The following is an 18,332-nucleotide window of genomic DNA, read 5'->3' as shown; positions in this document are numbered from 1 at the left end:
CACACAACTGTCACATTATTTCAAAATTGCCATTAACACCATCAGTGTTGCCAGATGTAGCTGACTGATTCCAGCCCAAAGACTTCCAGTGTCCTTGGAAGATCAAAACCGTTTTAAGCATTTGTAGGTGAAGAACTGGGGGTATGTCATCACTTTGGGAGATCATAACAGGTTTATAAGTGAAGACCGGAGCTGGCGGGCATGCCATTACAAAACCGCCCAAATTTTCATTACCCGCCTATGTCATTTTTTACCTGCACAATCAAATTCAAAACCGCCCAATCTGGAAACAATAAACACCAAAGCCATCAGATTTTAATTATTTCATTTCTAATCATTTACATAACATTTGGGGGAAAAGCAACAATTTAAGTATTCAAAAATGCCTCTAATTGCAGAATCACCCATTAATAGACTTGAAGTCCAAATGACATGGCATTTTATTTCCAAATGTATAGAAACATGACACAACAGTCCTTTATAGACTTTTGTATATTTTCATTACTGTTCTGTAAGGGCAATAGTGTGAAATTCACTTGACACGTCTATTATCATTTGAGACTTGTTTTTTTTGTGTGTGTGTGTGTGTGTCCATCAAACTGTGAACTGAGTGGATGTGTGTGCAGGTTTTCTGATGGGGTCTTCCCATTCATTTTATCAACACAGATGTAAACTGTGAGGTCGTCGATTTTATCATTCCCTCTCTCATGTGTGAAAAGTCTTACGATGTGTGCTTGAGCTCAATTTCTTTATAAATATGGACCGTAAGTACATCCTTTATATTCGGGCTGAGTGAGCTGTTTTGTTTCTGTATTTCTTAATTTTTGCGTATAATTAAACAGATTTATAGCACAACTGAGCTTTCTGGATACTGGCTGTTATTTTTATGGTGTGACTGGACGTATGTGTGTGTTTAAGTTTTTCAAGCCTGTAAAACAACCACAATACAGGCATTTTGACTCTAATGAGAAGTGGTGACGTTTTTAAGATCAGAAACCTTCTGTTAAACATTCAAAGCTGAGACTGGGCATTTATTGAGGCTTTAGTGTTATATTAATATATATGTAAGGCTATTAAACTAGAGGTTTATTCCAAATGGTAACTTTAAATGTAGCCTGGATTTTAAGAGATGGCGATCCCATCTAAACTGTGCCTAGTCCATATAGTGAGTGTTCCTTTTTTTATTACTGACAATTATGTGGTGCATATCAAACAAACAACAGTCACTAAAATTCCTTTTGTGCAATTCAAGCTTCTAAAAATGAATCTTTTAAGGTTGTAATATGTTTTTACAATCTAGTTTCACTTGATACCCTGATTTGTTTAATTTATTGTTTTGTACAGCGCTTAAACGCAGGTATGGAAGGAAGCAGTTTTATTATTGCTGTTTTCATATTTCAAGAAGATGATTTTCTTTTGCTGTGTTTTGAAATAGTGCTTTGAGATAAAAGTGAACTTTGTTGATTTGTTTTGTTATAAGTTGTTGGTTTGTTATTTTAATGCAGTATTGTTCTGTGCTCTTTCCTAATGAAATAAATTCAACCCTGATAACTGCAAAAATGTTTTAGTTTAGGATTGTCTGTGGATCTATTCTGGTCTTGTTAATCAATTAGGCACGGGCCGGTAAATCATTCTGATGTGATAATGATAGCCTTGGATGAAAATATCACGACTGCTCTAAAATATGTTCTTTTTAAATGTCTGGGTAAAAAAACTGAACCTTTTTTCCCCTTTGCACTTTTTATTTTGAGAAACATGTCAGGCTAAATAATGCATATGAATCATTGACTTCTGTCTTCATTTGTTTCAGAAACACTGATTTCTTTACAATTTAAAACTGCATTTTTGGAGATCTTTTCTGCTGGAGATACTGTTGTCCTTAAAAACTAAAATAAAATCTCACACATACCTGTAACGATATAGCAGAAAATGCTGGCAGTTTTAAAACCTTGACTTCCAAACTGTAGTATAACTTGAAAACAGTTATCGTCCCATGCCTATAATCAATACTCTGTGTGTTTATGTTTAGAGGGAAGCCCTGCATATCAAACATGATAAAGCATGAAGAAGGATTTCATGTTAGTCAGGCTTCACGTTAGTTTCTTTTCTATTTCAAATCTCCAATTTTTGCTAATTTTTTTTAATACAGATGGAGTTAAGAGTTTATGAATGAGGAGACTTTAAAATGGAAACGTGGAAATATTTCAGATTCTGGGAACTCACACAGTGTGCTCGTGTATATCTAAAACAGCATTTTCTTTGCCTTTTTAAATATAACATGTTTTTTAAGTGTTTTGTCATCTACATGATTAATTACATTTGTTTGTTTGCTAACTTTCTTTACCACTGCTAATGTTATTAGGCTCCATTCTTGTCGAGGACAATTATACAGATTTGACTTTGTGTATGAATCCAAACATATATATATGTCGCTTTTTAATTATATATATATATATATATATATATATATATATATATATATATATATATATATATATATATATATATATATATATATATATTTATATATGATGCTACCCAGCAAACTATTTTGAGTTTAATAGTCGTCTAATAGAACTATTATCTATAACATCTAAACATAGACAGCTTGGCTAAAACAAGCCTAAACTTGGGATGTCAATGAAAATCTACTAGACATCTGAGAATAGCCCAAAAGAATGGACAGACTTCATATGTGTAGTAGTTGATTTCTGTTTATTTGATGACTAGTCTAGTTTTGGCCTATTCTTAGACGTCTATTAGATTTTCACAGACAGCTCAACTTTAGTCTTATTTTAGCCAAGACTACCATGTTTAGATGTCTATGAGACATCTTTTAAAAGCAAATAATGCTTGTTGGGTATTGTGCAATTGTATTGCTTAAATGAAATACAAAACATGCTTCAATAAAACGTTACCAGTCCCAGAAAAATTGCAAAAGTGTAAAATTAATAGTTTGGTTAGAATTTTGACAATTCCAAAAAGAGGAAAAACAGGGCTTTATATTAGATTTCTATGGATAAAAAGTCACCTTTCGTTAAATTTAATCCCGTGGTCCTGAGCGCTGAGAGGCAGCAAACACACACACGCGACTCGAAGCGTCCTCCACCCTGCAGAAGAAGAGGAATCCCGCCCACTGTACGGATGCCGCATTAAAATTGGCCGCGCATGCGCGTTGACGTTCCTTTTTTTCTTGGAAGTAAGTGCTGCATGGAGCGTGTTTGAACTGTAATGAAAAATAACACACAACTTTTCTGCGTTTATGGTTTCCGGAAAACGCCGTCTGCGTTGAGCGCGTGCGTCTCGACGGTGAACGTGACCGGATCGTCTTGAAAAAAACGCGTAACGGCGCTTGGTTAACGGACGGCTCGTGGAGCGGCTCTGGTTCACAGGCCGCAAGCAAACAGCCGCACGCGCGACTCGCAGGCCTTCCTAGCGCGCGGTGACTTGACTGAAATACAGGCACGTGAGGAACTTTCGCTAACCGCACGAGACGTGTTTTGCCCGCATTGGTCGCGTCGGTACACCTCAACAATTGTTGTGTTTACCTGTGTTGGAAATGCTCCATTAAATGGAAGAATGGGGCGTTAGCCGATTAGCCGAGTCATTGATCAGCGGCGAAACCACGTTGACGTGCGCCACGCGAATCGGACATGCTTCGCGCGGTTTAATGCTCGTTTTTCTGCCACCGATGACGTTTAATTAACGACTTCACGAGTTACTCTGTTTATCGTTGTTAGCTAGTCTTTCTAGTGAACGCGCGATATGCCAAGTTATCATAACTAGCACATTGAAAGCCCATCTGGCCTGGTTCGACGTACTCATTGTGTTTATCGAGTGCAAAATAGCAACTGTAAAGTGTGGCGTTAAACTCGATAAGTGTTTAAAAGACACATTCGTCCACTAAAACCTCTGTCAGGTGCAGTTTGATCAAGTTAAACAGTTGGTTTGTCGCAATCGGATCCACAGAGTGTTGAAATTAGAGTAGCATGATGCGGCAGGTTTGACTGAATGATAAAAGGCTGATACAGTCGATTTAATTTGTTTAAATATTAAATACTTCAGCTTCAGTTAACTGTGTATTTTGGTGACGTTCAATTGCATGACTAATTCATAGATTAGAAAGTTGGCTCATTCTCACTTGTTCTTTTGTGCTATTTTTGACATCCAAACCCACTCATATACTGTCATTCTCCCCTCCAGTGCCCCTTGTTTAGATCCCCATCATGGCAGATCCAGATCTTGATTTCGCCAGCGGAGATGCCGGGGCTTCTGCCACTTACCCCATGCAGTGCAGCGCCCTGCGCAAGAACGGGTTTGTGGTGCTGAAGGGTCGCCCCTGCAAAATTGTTGAAATGTCCACCTCTAAGACTGGCAAGCACGGTCATGCAAAGGTAATGTTTGGATATGTTTTTTTGCATGGCAGGTTTTAATGTCAGATTGTGGGTGTTTATTATGCCGGTCTCTCTTTGTAGGTTCACCTGGTTGGAATTGACATTTTCACAAATAAGAAGTATGAAGATATCTGCCCCTCCACCCACAACATGGACGTGCCTAACATCAAAAGAAATGACTACCAGGTGAGCCCTGCGTGGCTTTGTAATTCATATTTAAATGGGAGAAAATGCTCTTTTGGTGTAGTTTGTTGTCACTACATACAAGTCATTTCAGTTGAATAAATCTGCCTGTAGCTCATGTTCTGCATAAGGAAGGCAAAGTGTACAGCCTCCAACATAGTGACTTGTCGGTTTATTTAGCGTTTTGTTGTCACAGTTCTTTCAGTTATAATGATTATCTGGTGGGTGTGGAAATGTTATTGTCATATTTTGCATTGCATTTGAATTGAATTTAGTATGTCTCTTTCTATTGGTTTTGTTTTGTTTTTTTGCTTTGAGGTCAGTCATTTCTTTTTAATTGTTTACCTGAGGCAAGTGTTTTTCCACTGGGGGCATTTAGCAAGTGTATGGTTATTTTTTTTTTTATTTGCTATTGGTTTTAAATTAACAATTTTAATTGAGCTAGTTTAGATTTGGTATTTGAAATATGAACATTTTTTTAACATTTATGACTTATTAATTTTTAGTAACAAGTTTATTAAGGTTGCCACTGGAATTGTATTACTTAAACCAACTTTAACCAGGGGAATATTATTTATTAAATCAATTTAGAAATTGAAGTTAACTTTTACAAATGCTTTATCTGTGAGTTATTTTATTTAGTGATTTAACCATTTCTAAACTCACTTTAGCCAATTGAAGTTTCCGTATATTGTTTAGCTTTAGTTGCTTTTTTAGCTAGTTTTAACCATAAAAATTAAAAGATTTAGTTTTGTACTACATTAAAATTTTTACATTTGTAATATCTTTTTCCTATGATTAATCCTTTCCAGCTATTAATGGTTTAAATGCCCAATTATCCCAAAGAGTTTGTAACTTTAAAAGAGCCGTCATTCTCTGCTGTTTCTAGTTGGTTGACATCAGCGAGGGATTCCTCTCTCTTATGATGGACAACGGTGATGTGCGTGAGGACTTGCGTGTGCCAGACGGTGACCTGGGCAAAGAAATCGAAAACAAATTTGCAGCTGGTGAAGAAATGTTGGTAAGTGTACCTGTTTGAGCAAATGTGTTTGGTTTATTTGGTGAATGTCAGCCACTCATTGCTCTCCATTGTTTGGCAGGTGACTGTGCTTTCAGCTATGGGCGAAGAATCTGCAGTGGCTCTCAAACCCATGACCAAATAGAAAGAGAGACTGGGCTGCTCAGGCTGCAACATGCTACACTTTAACAAATCTCTCGCATTTGTTTTTCTTTTGGTTTTATTTGTCACCAAAGCTATGGCCTTCACAAGCAACCTCAATTTTTTTGTTGTGATTGTATTCCTTTTTTCTTCTCCTTCCAATACTGTGCTGGACTTGTCGAGTCAGTTGGCATTCTCTCGGGTAAGAGGTTTATTATTGTCAGTGTTTACCCCACCTCAACCTCCCCATTCCACACTTTCCCCCCTCAAGTTTTTACCACTTACATTCCTGAATGTTAAATAATGGGATCCATTTTTCCTTTTTATATATATTCTTGAATTTCGAAACGGTAATTAATTTGCAGGATTTATACAAGGAAGAGAAAAACCTCCCCAAACTGACACTGAACTTTTTTTTTTTCTCCTCCCTCTATGGGTGCCATACTTTTCTCCTTACATGATCTGTGCCACGCTGGCACTATAATTCATTTTGCTCAATTGAATGCCTCTAACCCAACCTCCACCCCAAAACAAGATGCACGCGGGTAGTTGGCACTTCCCAGTACTTTTGAGTACCTTCTCAAGTAAACCCGAGAAATAAACTCCAGTGAAATGTCCTCCTCAATGCCAGTCTCTAATTGTTCAGAAGTGGAAAGGATGTGATGGCCATGTGCGAATACCTCTGTAACACAATAGCAGCCAGCTTGATTTTTGGCTGTCATTGGCAACCTTAAATAAAGTGTTGAAGCCTGTATTTGTCTCCAGGTAGGCTCTTATCAGTGCTGCCCCAGAATGAGCTCAAGCTCTTAAGGACTAAATCTTGATGTGAGTTCAATTCTTCCTTTTGATCACTCGAGGCCTTTGTCACCTGACTTGAGAGAGCAAAAATAAAAACGTAATAGATTACCTTATTTATTTTATGTTGTTTTAATAAAGCGCTTGATCAGTATTAAGAACTTCTAGAAGTATGGTAGAGCTTGTTTTCAAAGCTTTTAACACATGAACAATTTTATCACACGGTCTTTGGAGTAGGGGTGGCTGATCTCTTTTATTTTGTGATCTTTAATGCAGTATTTTTAAGTTGTTCAATCAGTCCTAGACTTGTTCTGGTCTGGATCTATTAGATGATAAATCTCAAAATAGGGATAATCCATTCAGATTGTGATCGTTTTTGTCTGAATGGTCAGCCAGCCCTACAATGGAGAATTTTTGTGTTTCTTTAAATATTACCTATTCTAACGTGTCTGGTGTTTTGGACAATACAGTTTAATAAGGTACAGATGTTCTACTTTAATTAGACGGTGACTTTATGAGGTTATTATACTGGGAGCATCACAATTGTTTAGTAGCACAGTCTGCAATGTTTATATGTTCTCAAATTAAAGGTAAAATATATTAAACATGAATACAAATACATATGTGTATTGTATGGTTTTGAATGATAAATTAACGCATCAAGAACATAAATGTTGAAATGATATGAGATGTAATTTTAGAAAGTCGGCACAGTTACTGGGAAATAAAATGGAAAGATTTGTTGGGATGGACTGCCAAATCCTCTGCATGGGTGGAGCCAAACACTCATTTCCCGATTATGGCCGGCTGCCCAGACAGCGCTGACTGAATGAAAGTATTGCAGTCCATTCTGGGAGGCATGTGGCATTGCAGTACTCAAACTTCATTTAATAACTGGCTCCCATGAGCGCACTCTCTAAAGTCAAAGCATATTACATGTATGATCAGGTCTTTGCATAAATTAAGTCAAGAGGGTTCATTTCAATCTTTGAGCAATTTTGTAGCTGATAGGCATTAAAATTTTATGCAAAGCAAAAGCTCTAAATTTGCAGAGGTCTACAAATATGCCCAAAAACTGGCAAGTCAGGTTGTGGCCATGTGGCTGCTGAGGCCTCACCCAGCTTTGTCCTGGTATGCCTGCAGTGATGTAAGGGTGAGTCATGCTTCCTTACTAGGTAAGCAGATCCCAGATCTGCCTTCTGACTCTGTGTATTTGTAAATGTTCAAATATATGTGCTTGTTAGTCTTCATTGGGGTGATAATCTGATCTGAAGATCTGGTTCAAATTGCCGATACCAAGCATGCAAATTATTGCATGTTGTATGTTGAATTGAAGTAGGTTTGTGTAATCAATATTAGGGAAATACAATCAAAATAAAATCATAAAACATTCAATTGTGAAAGAAAAACTTGGTTGTGGAATATATTTTATATTTAAGAGTCCTTAATCACTTTAAATGTTTAATGTTGCATATAATTATATGATGTTTGATATGAAAATTCAACAAGCAAATTTCGTACATTTTCTTTTAAACTTTTTCATAAAAAAAGTAAGTTAAAACTCAAGGTAATTTTAATTTAAGTATATGTATACAGTTTATATATATATATATATATATCCTCATTTATTTAATTATTATTGGATTAATGCTAATTGGGATGTCTAGGGGGGAAAGGCTATTTAGAAATTAAAATACCGAAATTCTGATAGATCTTTTTAAACGTAGTTGTACCAGAAATCCCACATGGTTTTGCTTTACTGAGTAACTATAAAGATATTTGTTGTAAAACTGGGCTGGTATACAGACGCTAGTATAAGTGGTACCGAACTTATACAATAATACATTTAATTCAATAAGTTATTTCAAATGTACCCACCTGTTTTGTTTAACTGTTAAACCGATCGGAGATCCGCGGTGGTTTACCAAATTCAAAAGAGTCGACTCTAAAGAATGACTCGTTCACAAATTCTTTGCCGCTGATTCGAAGGAAACGCAAGCTTGAATCCTCCCAAACCAGCAGCCAATCAGGTGTGCGAAATGTTGCGAAGGCTCGCGCGAACATACGTCACATCCTCTTTCACGCCAACCTCACCAAGATGGCACCGGTATGTTTCGACCGTGGACCGGTCTTTATATCTAAATGTGGTAAATTTGGTATTTTAGTGTAAATTAAATACCAAATACGATATTTTACGTGTAATGTGTTGTTCAGAGTTACTTTTTCTTAATGAAATTACATGTGATATCATTAGATGGAGTTATAATTGTGAGACACGTGGAAGAGCGTGTAACCCGACCAACTCATTCAAACATGAACGTATTTGGTTAATATTTAAAGACACTCACATCAGTCTTCAGTGTTTTAATTGGTGTTTCTTTGAATTTACATTACATTATAACTTAATTTAGAGTTTTAGTGGAGTAAAAAAATCCACTCATCAAGTGGTACACTTGTAAACTGTTGTACACTGGTAAAGCGTTCAAAATCAAGGACCAAAGGGAACCATGGCTTTATACAGCAGGATTAACTTGTATAGCAAGAAATCATTTTACTTGCTCAAACTTTCACCATCTGGTGTAATGATACATTTTTCATACTATAGTTTTAGGTTATCAAATAAATTCAGCATGCTCCACGTTTGCGGTGTGTTTTTACAAAAAATACCCAAGTATTGTCAGACTTTCAATAAAATGTTTACAATTTATCTAATTAAATATGTATTTTGAGATGTTTAAAACAAAAGCAATATTATTTAGTGATCAACAATTCATCTCTTGTATATTAAAACATGCGTTTTTTTTTGTTTTTTTTTTGGATAGTTTGATCATTTGTTTTATAGCATAATTATTTCAAGATTTATTTGTAATGGTGTATATTTCTTCAGAAAAGGCAGACTGTTGTGAGAAAGAATAAAAAGGGTGCTTGCTGGAAGTTCACCCTGGACTGCACTCACCCTGTGGAGGATGGGATTCTCGATTCTGCAAACTTTGTAAGTTTTATTTTAATAAATGGTAAAAACCGATGACCGATTGGTCTTAATGTCTGGCAATAGGGTATATGCCGAAGCATGCTAATAGGACTTTTAATTTGCCAGTAACCTGGGTTGAGCGCTTTCTGCGAATTGTATGCCAAAGCAAAATCCGGCGCGTTTAAGGTCTGTTTTCTTTAAAAATCTGCGATCTCCACTGGCTGAGTGATATCTGATATAAAGTGGGTCTTAAATTGTACAAGAAGCACTGCATTAAATTACATTTTCCCCCGATATCTTTGAGCATTAATGTTACCCAAGTATATTTAATAAATCTTCTGCGCAAGCCTGCTGATTCTGACAGGTGCGTGCAAGTAAACTGCTTTTTGTCTAGTTTTACACTTGAGCAACTAAATGAATGCCAAAGTTTATTTAACTGAATGTATTTTAATGACATTACAACATCAATGCTGTAAAAGGAACCGTATAAAATGGAAAAAAGTTCACAATAACAGGTCACCGGAAGTTTATCAGTATGGGAAAAACACTAGCTCGGCATATACCCTAGTTTAAATTCCAAGACATTAAGAAGTCATATATCAGTGTGCGAAATATACGTTGAGCAGGGGGTCAACTTTTCAGTAATGTTAGTTTGTGTAAAAAACGCTTAAGTCAATTATATATTTATTTAAATTACATCTAATTTGTTTAAACATATTTAACTTTTCCGTTTTTTTAAGGATTCGTGTATTCTGATCTACAGTATTCTCTGAGTATCTATTTCTGGCATTATTTTAGATCAGACTGTCTAATTTGACTTCACTTTCAGGCTTTATGTAAATAAAGACACCTATTTTATGAGATCTATTACATCTCGTGAACATTCACAATGTCTATCAGTGCTCTAGATCTGCAGTTTCAAACTTGAATAAATTTTTTTCTTGCATAGACTGGCATAATTATGCTTTCACAATGGTATGAACCATTATAGGGGTGGTCAAATGTATGTTCATGTTATTTATTATTTTAATGAATAACATTATGATTTAATAAACCGATCAGACTATTTTTCAGTATTAAAAGGCTGACCCCCTATACATCATGTTTTCATGTCCTTTAAGGGGTTCAATCCCTCCAACCCCGTTTGTAATTAACACCATGATGTATATTGTAGATCTCTTTAGATATTTGGAAGTAATTATATTATTCTAAACCTTTTTTAGCAAACACTAGTTTTTTCATGCATATTATTAGTTTGGTTCAGATAGTTGCATCACTAATGCTGTGTCTTAACTAGGGTTCCCTTCCCTAGTTGAATGCCTAGGGTTCTCTTCCCTAGTGGTCATGCTGTTTTATCACTAACAGGAAACCTTTCTGAAAGAGAAGGTGAAGGTTAATGGCAAAACAGGCAACCTGGGCAATGTAGTGCAAATTGTGCGTCAGAAGAACAAGATCAACGTCACGTCAGAGAAGCAGTTCTCTAAAAGGTGAGATCTGCTCCTTCATTACAGATTAAATTTAGGTCCATCCAATATTTCAGCAGTGCTGGGGCTGGATTCATGAAAATCTTTTTTTTTTTTTTTTTTAATTTTAGAAGTTTAATTAAAATGAGAAATGTGTGATATTTTAAGTGAGAAACAATAGTTTTATCCATGGGGCTCTTTCAGATTTAAAAGCTGGACATTTTCATTTACTCAGAGCTGTTTTACTACATTGAAGGTGATTTTCTGAAACCCATAATAGCGGCTCTAAGAATTGGGAAGAAAATTAAAACATTTATTAAATTTTTTTGGAATAGAAAATATTCTCTGTGCATTCCAATCAGGATATATCTTCCTCCGAAGGGAACGTCATTGTGAAAACAGTTGTGGCCACCATTTTGAAGGGGATTTCAAAGCATACAACTGATGACTTTTTGGTGTTGTACACCTGCTGTTTATCAGTATTCAGAACTAAGAGAATGGAAACTTACTAATGCTGTTACCTTGAAAGACCACAAGAACACAAAGCATCCTGAGAGATACGAAAGGCTGCGATCTTCCTGATGGTCCTTACAGCTTTCATACAAATGTTTTCCTTTCCAATATATATTATGTGTACAAAAGCCTTACAAAGATACTTTGCACAAAACAAATAAAGAAGATTTTTATATGAATTTCAGCAAGTAAACACCCTTAGGCCCAATCTCTATTCTACCCCATAGCCCTTCCCCTACCTCTCATTTTGCGCGTTTACAAGGGTGGGGGTCTTCTAATTCTATTAAGCTTGAAGGTTTAGGGCTTAGGGGAAGGGCTAGATAGCCCTTGAAACATTTTGTCACTCAGTGACACTGGAATACCCTGTCAGAAAAGTCTAGTGGCTGGGAATTACCTTTTTACATTGGTACAATGTTAATGTTGTTTTCGTGTGTTTACATGGATGAATATGGCCACGGTGTAAATGCACAGTATAGTTATGATCTCATTGACACATTATATCATTATGATAACATGATATCATTGTGTTCTGTGATTTCCTGAAGATAAATACCAAAAATAACACAACTGGAACAACTACAGCAGTCACCATCGTCAATCTCATATGAAGCATGAGATCGCAATGACATATGATGACATGTGCAGGTGCTGTAGTGGTGTCACATTTTTAGGGGTAAATTTAGAAAAATTTACAAAAATAGAATTGGGATTGGGCTTTAATGTGTTTGCCTTCAACTTGTGAATTCCTCATTCACAATCCTATTTAGGGCTACTCCTGAGATAAGTTTAATCTCTGAACTTTAATAATAAACATTAATATAAATTGCTGCACTTTCTGCACTAGTTTGTGACTATGACTTTTGGTACTTGTAAAAACTGCTTCGCTCAAGTCAGCATTCAGTGCATCCTCTATCAAAAAACATTTTGGTTCTTACATCGTCTTTTCTTGCGGTCTTGAGTATAGGAACTGAACTTGACAGTTGATGATTATGTTATACTAGAACACAAATACGCAAGAGAAACAGCCTGTGCTCCGTGCAGATTGGCTCATCCCTATGCCCTAATCCCTTTGAAGCTGTCAGTCTAGAGCAGGGGTGCCCTAAGTTGGTCCTGGAGGGTCGGTGTCCTACATAGTTTAGATGTAACCCCAATCAGACACACCTGGGCTAGTTAATCAAGCTCTAAATAGGCTTTGCTAGAAATATATTGACAGGTGTGTTGAGGCTAGTTGGAGCTAAATTCTGCAGGACAGTGGTCCTCCAGGACCGAGTTTGGGAACCCCTGCTCTAGAGTGACAGCTTCAAAGGGATTAGGGCATATGGATGAGCCCTTCCGAATGGAACACAGTGTCTGTAGTAGTTACCAAGAAGAAAAATGGCAGTCAAGAAAAAAATTCTTATGATTTGTGTATCCAGCCCCAGCTTCTTAAAAGTGTTTTTCCCCTTTTGTTTTTGTCTGTATATTAACAACCCTGTGTTTCTCAGGTATCTGAAGTACCTCACAAAGAAGTACTTGAAGAAGAATAACCTGCGAGACTGGCTGAGGGTTGTAGCATCTGATAAGGAAAGCTATGAGCTGCGCTACTTCCAGATCAGTCAAGATGATGAAGAGTCTGATGCTGATGAATGAGCACTGTACTGAATCTGCCTGATGGGTGTATCTGCGTCTTGTATAAACTGCTCCAGCTTCAAATGCAAGACTGTGTTTTTGTTGACTGTTTAGAAATAAAAGGATACACACAAAAATTGAGTTTCTTGTTTGCTTCTGTTGCGGTAATTGACTTGTGATGAGCTTGATTATATAATCGAGTTGGGATGAGTCTAAGAAAGTTGCTGGTGTCTGATAAGGTGAGTCTGTGGCTGTGATGAAACTCTGTTAATAATTACAGTAGTAACAGTACGTGAACATGAAGAGATTAAGATTTAAATGTATCACATGCTTTGTAAATGTGACTGTTAAGTCTTGTTTTGAAAACTCAGAATCAAGCTGCATTTAAAATTTTAAGAGTTAAATATTTAATATCATTAAGAAATGGTGCAAAAGCCACTGTATTAATTTAGAATTTTGATTAAATTACTAGCATTATTTTGGCAACTCAAGTGTTTAAGACCAATATAGGGGGCAGTTTATATGCTTTTTGAATTGTGCGTTAGTTGCAGGACAAAGTCTTTTAAATTTGATGATCCATTTGACTTTAAATTTATATCTAGATCTTTTCAACTAAAAATTTTTTTTATAAAATGCAAATTAATTACACTAAGTTTGTTAATTCAAAGTACTGATGGTTTAATCATCTACTGAGGCAAAAATCTCCATTTTATTATAGTTATTACCCATAGCAATTTTTCATCATGCAAGTTTCCCTTTTTTTCCTTTTTGCCTATTCTCAAATTCAACTGTCTGTTAACAATATATTGCATTCAGTTTTACCCATTTTCAGAATAGTTTAACATTTAAGAAATAATTTATTTGTAATAGCTGGTGCTTTATGTATTTTAATAATTAACAATCAAAATAGGTGGTGTTTTATATTATTTTACATGAACTTTGTGTAAATGTTATGTGATGTAGGCACTTAATGGGGCTTTGACGCTCAAAATAATATACAGGATAGTAATGAAGAATTGAGACTCAATGGTTAGCACTGTCGTCGGGCTGGCTGATTCGGGTCCTGACTGGCATGCGTGGAGTTTCCTTTGGGTGCTCCGGTTTCCCCCACAGTCCAAAGACGTGGTATTGGTGAGTTGAATAACTAAATTGTCCATAGCATATGTTTGGGAATGTAAGAGTGAATGGGTGTTTGCCAGTACTGGATTGCAGCTGAAAGGGCATATGCTGTGGAAAACATGCTGGATAAGTTGATGGTTGATTCCACTGTGGCGACTTCTAGAGAATAAAAGGACTAAGCGAATGAAAATGAATGAATAAGTATAACTGAAGTTGATATTGATTTTAAAAATCTTAACACTTTTAAGTTTGGTCTCACACTGATGGCATCATGTGTTATCTTTAACATATTCTTGACCTGAGGTCAAAGGTGAGTTAAAATCTTATCAATAGACAGAACAACAAAAAGGTCTGAAATGCATTTGCATTGATATAAAGGACTCTATAAAGACCTGCATGCAAAACAGTAGGTCAGAGCCTTCAGCCTGTTTTGAGCATGTTCTCTACTGCTCTGCATAGAGAAGAGCCTGAAGCGGCACCATGCAGCAGCACAGGGAGAAAACGCATAAGAGATCGATTTCGTGCAACTTTAGCTGGGCTCTTGGAGTTGGAGGTCCTGAGAGTCAAACACAAAGTAATGGTGGAGACAGCACTGGGAAACACTGAAGCTGCTTCTGAAAATTCAACTTCAACTCCTATTTTACAAGGACAGCATCATTACTGGGTGGATGAAGACTTGTTCAGGCTAAAACTCAAGCGCAGTTGTTCTGCAGATGCTCTTCATGAGGTTGTAAAATCTAGAGCACTTTGGTCATGTTCCAGTCGATCATCTGAAGATCTGCTTCATCTGTGCTGGATGGAAAGAAGCCCCCAAGAACTTCAGTCGAGGTCAAGCTCAGGTTTTTGTGAAAGCCACTCTATCCCTTCAACTTGTGAAGACTCAGTCAGCTCTTTTTACAGGTCTATGGCCTCCTTAAAATGCTCTCTTGAAGAGAGAGATGAAACAATTGATGAAGCAATTCCTGAAGTTGGTTTCCGATCTGTGGCAGATCTTTATCCAGACTCCCATTGGCCAGATGTTTCAGATGTACTTCAGCCCAAAGTGGTCTTGCGACCCAATTACCGTTCTGATCTTCCAGGTCACCAGGGGATATATCGCTATCCCAGTCCACTGCATGCTGTTGCTTTGCAGAGTCCCCTGTATGCATCCCACAGCCTCCAAAACAACCAGGATAACAACGGAAGACGTTTTTCTGAAAATTCTGCTACAATATCCATTGGATTGGTTTGTCCATGGAACTTTTCTGAACATTCATGCCGCCTTGATAAATCCACCTATTTATCATCCTCCTTGCTCAGGAAACATTCGGAAAGGAGCAATCACTTTGGGAAGCAAGGGCTTGAGGAGGTAATTTTGAAGCGGGCCCGTGTTCAGTCCAATAATTCTGGAGATAGAGTGAAAATGTCCTCAAGGCCAAAGAAAGGAATGCACTGCGGCAACCCCATACACAAAAGCAAATCTTTCTGTGCTTTTCAGCACACATCTCTGCAGAAAAACAGAGAAGCCCAGCAATATACGAGAAGTTATTTGAACATATGAGACAGATTGACTGATCATGTGCAACCAAAAAGCAATGGAGGGAGGTACAGAGTAACAGGCTGTGTGAAATTTAAGGATGAAGAACTGGAATTTGAGAATATGAAATGATTGACTTGAAAACGTAAAAACATCAACACTGATTTAAATAGCATTGTTTTGACATACTCTTTGTAAGTTAGCTACAATAGTGTTGTAATGTTTAAAACAAACTTGTTTTATCCTAATCGGAATAAAAATGATTTTAAAGTATGTCCTGATTAAGTACATCTTTTGCTGACAAGCATACAATCACACCGCAATCCATGTTCTTGAATCAAATAAGCTGCAACCGTTGCTAGCGATTTACATTATGATTATTGACCTATTATTGAATAATTTTGTCTTCACGTAGACTATATCAGAAGCAGAGCTGCCTTTCAAAAATTACCTTTTGCATGGAATTGCATGACATTTTTCAAGGATATCTAAACTTAATTGTTTAGTTCAGCGTGTATTGTTTATGTTATAATTTATATAAATTTAAAAATCAATGTGCTAGTCTGATTTATAAGTTAATACTCGTTATTTGTCATATCATTACAAAATAGATAGAATAGTTTATAGATTAACTTTAAGGGATAGGTTAAAACTTTAAATTCTGTCCCTACTTCTGTAAATACAAGTACATTTTCCCTTCTGAAAAAACAGCCTTAGCTGGTGAGGCTGGTTTTAGCTGATTTCACAGGCTGGTCAGCTGGTTTTAGAGGGGTTTTGGCTACTTTTTAGCTGGTTTTACTTGGTCAGGTTGGTCTTAGCTGTTTTTTTTTTTAGCAAGAGTTCCCTGGTCATTGAGCCCAACTCTACCATTTTTCTTCATATATTCTATGCTAGATTAAATGGAGAAAAATAATATATTAACTAATATGGGAAAAAAATTATTTTTTTTAAATTACTATTGTGTCTTTACTTTTTAGAAAAATGTTTAGACTAACAACAGATTAATCAATCTTTCTCTTTTGTATTATACCACATATTGACCAGACACACTTCCTCTTTTTTACTGTGCTGCATACTTTTTTAGAAGGAACTGCTGACAAATAGCAGAATAAGAATAAATCTACTTTCATCACTTTATGCTGGAGTAAGGATATGTATGTTAGTAGCAAACCTCTTGAATGTAATTCTTGTATTGCATTGGGGTAACGTAAACCAGAGCTCTGTCATCGAATTATTCATTTGTATCTACTAAATTACTAATAGTTTTGGCATTGAAGAAAACCCTGTCCAGACCTTTTCTTATTGAACATGCTAGGCTTGATGTTCCAACTCTAATAATTTGAAAATGTATGTAAATAAAACTGCTATATATATATATATATATATATATATATATATATATATATATATATATATATATATATATATATATATATATATATATATATATATGTATATATATATATATATATATATGTATGTATATATATATATATATATATATATATATATATATATATATATATATAGTATAGTTTTTTTTTTTGAATTTAGTCTATAAATATGCACCAGTTGTGCTGCACAAATCTTGAAAAATGAAGCCAAAACAATTTAATCACCCCCTGGTGGTTGGCTGGGGTAAATACCATATATCCACATGAAAAAAATTCAATAAAATTCACTTTAAATAAAGAGTTTCTGTGAATTTAAATAGTTGTTCCCACATAGATGTAGGTTCAAGTTCCTTTTTCTAATTAGTTTGTGACTGGTGAACGCTGGTACAGTGTTTTCTTTTAAAATGCCTGTTTTTTTTTCAGCTCTTAGTAAGTTTAATGTCCATTTAATATGCAATGCTTATTACAACTAACTGGTGATTTGAAAAAAATCACATAGTTCTTGATTTGAATTAACATGAACAGTTAAAATGTAAATTTAAGTATATGTTTTCAATGTTGTTGTTGTTGTTGTTAAAATCATTTTAAACAATTATTGTTCATTCATTTATTTTCCTTTGGCTTAGTCTCTATATTTATTAGGGGTCATCAGTGGTCATAGCTGCTTTGTCAGGCTAGTTTTAGAGTCGTTTTGGCTACTTTTTAAGCTGGTCTTCGCTGTTTTTTTCAGCAGGGTTCCCTGGTCATTGAGCCCAACTCTACCATTTTCTTCATATAGCCTATGCTAGATTAAATGTGGAATTTAGACACCATTGTTTATGAACATATGTTTATGTTTATGAACATTGTTTATGAAAAAGTCAGATTTTGGTGACACTTTCTGAAAATGCTCAAGACAGCACTATATTTGCACAGCCATTTGAAAAGTACAGTAAAGTTTGACCACTGCATTTAGCGATTTATTTGACTGCACGTCACTAAATATGTATGTTTCACATTTTTACTGCATTTGCTCTTTGCAATTCTAATTTATTCACAGCATTGTGCAAAAGAATAAATACAGCCTTATTTACAACAAACATAAACTTCCTTTGGGTAGAGCTTTGCACAACTGAAAACAATATTGCAGAACATATTGGAACTGAACCTACAACATACACAGGTCTGTAAATCATTCATGAAATTGTTCAATTTAGAAGAAATATTCAGGGGGAAAA

At 35.8% G+C, this 18,332-nt stretch overlaps 2 protein-coding genes across 8 annotated transcripts; both read left to right on the top strand.

Annotated features, from left to right (window-relative positions):
* Positions 1-3,168: 3,168 nt before the first annotated feature.
* eif5a (eukaryotic translation initiation factor 5A) lies at positions 3,169-6,647 on the top strand. 6 transcript variants are annotated; one of them, XM_087308382.1, is made up of 5 exons: positions 3,169-3,199; positions 4,218-4,394; positions 4,476-4,580; positions 5,467-5,598; positions 5,678-6,647. In XM_087308382.1, exons 2-5 carry the CDS (start codon positions 4,227-4,229, stop codon positions 5,738-5,740), a joined length of 468 nt encoding a protein of 155 aa, XP_087164508.1. In that variant the 5' UTR covers positions 3,169-3,199; positions 4,218-4,226; the 3' UTR covers positions 5,741-6,647. The 6 variants fall into 6 exon arrangements, with proteins under 6 accessions (XP_087164508.1, XP_087164505.1, XP_087164509.1 ...); XM_087308379.1 differs by having other exon boundaries at positions 4,204-4,394; XM_087308383.1 differs by having other exon boundaries at positions 3,184-3,462.
* Positions 6,648-8,550: 1,903 nt separating this feature from the next.
* rpl22l1 (ribosomal protein L22-like 1) lies at positions 8,551-13,223 on the top strand. Of its 2 annotated transcripts, none has more exon segments than NR_027625.1 (4): positions 8,551-8,638; positions 9,419-9,523; positions 10,800-10,989; positions 12,963-13,223. NR_027625.1 is itself a non-coding variant. In NM_001045335.2 (4 exon segments), coding segments are annotated over 4 exon segments (381 nt in total). In that variant the 5' UTR covers positions 8,551-8,629; the 3' UTR covers positions 13,108-13,223.
* Positions 13,224-18,332: the final 5,109 nt, after the last annotated feature.

Source organism: Danio rerio, chromosome 24 (assembly GCF_052040795.2).
Source record: "Danio rerio strain M-AB ecotype USA chromosome 24, GRCz13ab, whole genome shotgun sequence".
Classification (NCBI taxonomy): domain Eukaryota; kingdom Metazoa; phylum Chordata; class Actinopteri; order Cypriniformes; family Danionidae; genus Danio; species Danio rerio.
This window is presented reverse-complemented; position numbering and strand designations above follow the sequence as displayed.